The 4,144-nt window shown below is 33.5% G+C and overlaps 2 protein-coding genes across 3 annotated transcripts; one reads left to right on the plus strand and one right to left on the minus strand.

Moving 5' to 3' along the window:
• Positions 1–191: 191 nt before the first annotated feature.
• Positions 192–2,345, minus strand: LOC107370071 (Golgi to ER traffic protein 4 homolog). 2 transcript variants are annotated; one of them, XM_015938051.3, is made up of 4 exons: positions 2,249–2,345; positions 1,883–2,159; positions 877–1,483; positions 192–807 (listed from the first exon to the last, which is right to left on the minus strand). In XM_015938051.3, exons 2-4 carry the CDS (start codon positions 2,145–2,147, stop codon positions 471–473), a joined length of 1,209 nt encoding a protein of 402 aa, XP_015793537.1. In that variant the 5' UTR covers positions 2,148–2,159; positions 2,249–2,345; the 3' UTR covers positions 192–470. The 2 variants fall into 2 exon arrangements, with proteins under 2 accessions (XP_015793537.1, XP_089126457.1); XM_089270331.1 differs by having other exon boundaries at positions 1,883–2,345.
• Positions 2,346–2,683: 338 nt separating this feature from the next.
• LOC107370051 (uncharacterized protein C3orf38 homolog) lies at positions 2,684–3,964 on the plus strand. The gene is made up of 3 exons (XM_015938023.3): positions 2,684–2,867; positions 2,933–3,120; positions 3,172–3,964. Exons 1-3 carry the CDS (start codon positions 2,744–2,746, stop codon positions 3,697–3,699), a joined length of 840 nt encoding a protein of 279 aa, XP_015793509.2. The 5' UTR covers positions 2,684–2,743; the 3' UTR covers positions 3,700–3,964.
• Positions 3,965–4,144: the final 180 nt, after the last annotated feature.

The following is a 4,144-nucleotide window of genomic DNA, read 5'->3' on the forward strand; positions in this document are numbered from 1 at the left end:
ATGTTTAATTTGTTAATTCTTGACACCCATTGATGAAACCCTCGACAGTTTTTCACCACCCACCCTCCCCTATCGATTGACACCTGGTTCATCTAAATCCCTTTTTAAGGTAAGTGGTGGTGTTCCCTTGTAAATGCTGAATACTCTCATTCAACAATTCATCACAGAACTAATTTTAAAATAAGCATCTATTTGTATTTTCAAAGTTAATTTGTCTGATTATTTAATCATGCATTTGTTTTAATTACAAAGTATTTTTCCCTCAATGTTTGCCTCTTTTCCAATTACAGATGATTAAAATAAATGAAACGTTGACATGTTCAAAAGTAAACTTCTCGTTTTGTTTGCAAGAGGTAAATGAAGAGATAGAAAACAATTCGGAGCAAATAATTTTCTATTATAAATTTTATATTCTTTTTTGGTGTTTTCATCAATTATTTTTCTTTATCAATATTCAGAATAATTCACTTCTAATCTAAATCTTCACTTTGCTGAAGATTTTGTCTTGCAGATAATGATGTTCTACTATTGTTAGCTGATTGCTCAGCTGATCCGCTAGCAGTGTTGACACCGGTGCTTGATGAATCACCACCATCTTCATCATCATTACTATCATCATCATTGTCTTCAACAAATGATTGTAAAAAATTACTCAGGAAACCTCCAAATCCTCCACGATTACTATGCACTGGCCTGATACCAAAGTATAATTCACCAATTCGTTGAAGGTACTCTTTATAAGCTGGATCTCGATTCAAAACTGGTCCATATTTGTCAAGAAGTACATTGAAAGTTGATGTTTTACCTCTGCAATCAGAATGAGAATGAAATTTTAGAATCGAGGTTTTGAAATTGACAATGAATTATTAATCTTACCCTTCAATAGCTATAAGCAGAAACCATAAGAAATTGATCAATGGAAGAGTTGAGGGAGGGTCACTTTTGCTGATTAGCGGATGCTTGGCTAGGTAGTGTTGTAAAATTACGATGGCATAGGCGTGCTGATTTGATTTGGGAGAAATGTTGTTGAGGTTGCAGTTATGGCTTATATCACTGGAAGTCGAGGAAGAAGAGGCAACATCAGAAGAGCTTAAGGATGAAGTTAATGGTTGCTTAATCTCTTCTATGTTGGCAGAGCTACTAGTTTTTATACACAATAATTGTAAAATAAATTGAGCTATGAACAAGTCAGCCTCGGATTTGTAGCCAGAGTCGACATGGTATTCGATTAACATAAGAGCACAGTCTTCTCCACAAGTATAGCTAGCATGAAGAAAATGTTTACGAGAGTCGACATAGTTTTTTTCTTTCCATAAAATTAGCGCAAATTGCCGACGAATACGTTGCATTGGGAAAATTTTTGAATTCAATTTTAATACTTCTCCAGTGTATTTCATTCGCTCAGGTGTATCAGCTGGAATACGTGACAAAAGTTCTCCTATACGTATGGACAGATTGTTTGCTTCTTGCTCATCCTTCATAGCTGTAAAAACAAATAAAAACATTAGCTACAAATATTTATAATATTCAGGCCCGGAATACTCGAGAAATAGATGTAGGTGCAATGATTCAACCTAAATTCAACACCAATAATTGGCAGAACTAAAAGCAACATTACAAAGATCACCGTGACATTAAATAATACAAGGAAATTTTGAAATAAATGATTGACTGGAACATCATTTTTTTCCCTGTCCAGACTAGAGGTGTATTCATTCATGTGGCTTGAAATAATTAACAAAAATGGATGATACTATAATAGTGAATCATCACCACCCAACATTCATCAGGGAGCAACCAAATTATGCCACAGTATGGTTAATTTTTAAGGACAACCGGCTCTGAGATGAAACATAAAAGAGAAGCGATTGCAATTCATTACCTTCTTTCATATCCGTATCTTTACTCAATGTGTCAATGAAAAGGTTGGCAAGATCGGCACCAGAATTGTGTTGCTGTCGATCAAGCAGAAGAATAGCACCATCATAGAGAAGATTTTCCAAATCTTTAAACCTTCGAGAATTGACATAGCGAAAGTGTAAGGTTCGATACATCTGGTGGGCTTCATAATATTCACTAGACTCTATCAACTTGGTTAATTTTGAGCGTATCCTTTCTGAACCATGCGTTGCTCGTAAAGAAGACATTTTGTAGCCGATCTGTAAAAACACGGATTGAAAAAGGATTCACGATCAGCAAAACAATACACAAGTGGAAAAACGATTCACAGTACAAATCTTCCGCTTACCAGAAAAAATTTTACTCAAACCAAATCAAGATGAAACCAAAACTACTAGTTAATAATGAGAAAAAACAAGATAATAGAAGAATCAACAAATCCAATTTATTTTCACAACCAAATCTTGTTTAACCATAGCACAGGGCGGGATCAATATCTATTACGTCACCAGTAAATGCCTTTAATGCTTTTTGTTCAAATTATGCCTTTTCAATTTGAGTCAATTCCAGTGAAAATACAATACTTTATGAACATTTTAAACTGTGTAAAATGATTTATTTTGTTTATTGAAAAGCTATTGATTCAATTAACTTATGAATTCTGATCATACCTTCAAGATCTGTCGATTAATTTAATTTAATTATCTTTTATGTTTGAAAAGTGCGCTTCATTTTGGCTGGCTGTTGATGTTGTCTTGGTTTCAATAAACAGACAAGTTTTTATTTTGAATGGTAAATAAATGTACTTTGAAATGTTCAATGAATATTGTTCATTACAATCAGCATGAGTTTATCTTCAGCTGAGGAACATGGAGTCCGTTCAATTCTTGGAATGATTCCTCAATATGATCTAATACCTCTTGTATCAACTTTAACGAATGGACTCGTTAAAGTTAATAATGTCGAAGGTAAGTGATTACTTTTGAGATTCAATTATAATTATGAATAAACTTTTTGTTATGTTTCATTTCAGATGCCATTCAATCTTTATTAAAGTATTGTAAAGACTCTCTTGATATCCTCAAGCGTAAAAAAATAACTAAAGACGTACTATTCAAATACTTGAAGGAATCAAATGTTGATGTTTCGCCAAGATGTGATAAAGCAGAGTTAATTCATAAATGTATGAGCCATTGGAAAGTCTCCTCGATTACAACTGAGGTAACTGGATAATTTCAAAACAATTGATTCTCATTTTGACTTTACTAATAGGCAATCGACTGGGAAATGGCCGAAATGGACACATCAATCGAATCTCGTGAGTTCATTGTGCAGCCCTTTAGTTTAACTACTGAAGCATTGATGTCAATGGGACTCAACTTTGCTCAATGGTTTTACAACCTACTCAACGATGTTAACACGGACTCAGTTTTTGGACCGCAGCACTTTTGGTCTGATTCTATATGCAATACTACGATCTCCAATGGTAATGGACAAGATATGTGCCTATCCGTGACTGGAGCTATTGAAACTGTTGAAGCAATCAGACGTGTGGTTAATCATTTCCAATATCGTTTTGAGCCCAATTTGTACAAAGATGTTAAATGTGACATGGACGGTCATGGATTGGTTAAAATTTGTGTCAATGGCGTAATATACAAACACAATCAACCTGACGGAGTTTTCGAGAGCTCATTTGGTCTAATAAAAGACCCAGCTGCCTGTGATAGCAATTGGAAAATAAAATATTTAGAAATGCGTTGGAAAGTTAATTCTGTTTACACATATCAGATTGCTTAGATTTTGTGAATTTATTTCTGGATATTCACTCTATATGTGAGGCGATTACTAACTGTTAGGCTAGCCTCTTTGAATTAAAATGTAAATTCGAATGAATCGTCATTTGCTGATAAAATTCATCTTCATATGATCTTCCTAATTTTGAGCATTTACTTTGTAAATATTAAGTTATATGTAAAACTAATTATCATAAATTAACTATGCTTCTCCTATTTGAGCCAATTTCAAAGATTTTAATAATCCACTTAATAAATATTTTTCCGTATTTCGATTATTTTTTTTCCTTAATTAGACTGCTATTGGTGTTTTATTTCCCGAATTGAATAAGGCAAAGCTTTTATGTCTGTCAATTCAATCTGTCATCAATATTTGAAAAGTGCGCTTCATTTTAGCTGAATGTTAGTGTTGTCTTGGTTTCAATAAACAGCCTCTTTTCAAGTTGTCT

Source organism: Tetranychus urticae, chromosome 1, assembly GCF_039701765.1.
Source record: "Tetranychus urticae isolate SD_2017Ah chromosome 1, NJAU_TeUrti_SD_1.0, whole genome shotgun sequence".
Taxonomy (NCBI): Eukaryota; Metazoa; Arthropoda; class Arachnida; order Trombidiformes; family Tetranychidae; genus Tetranychus; species Tetranychus urticae.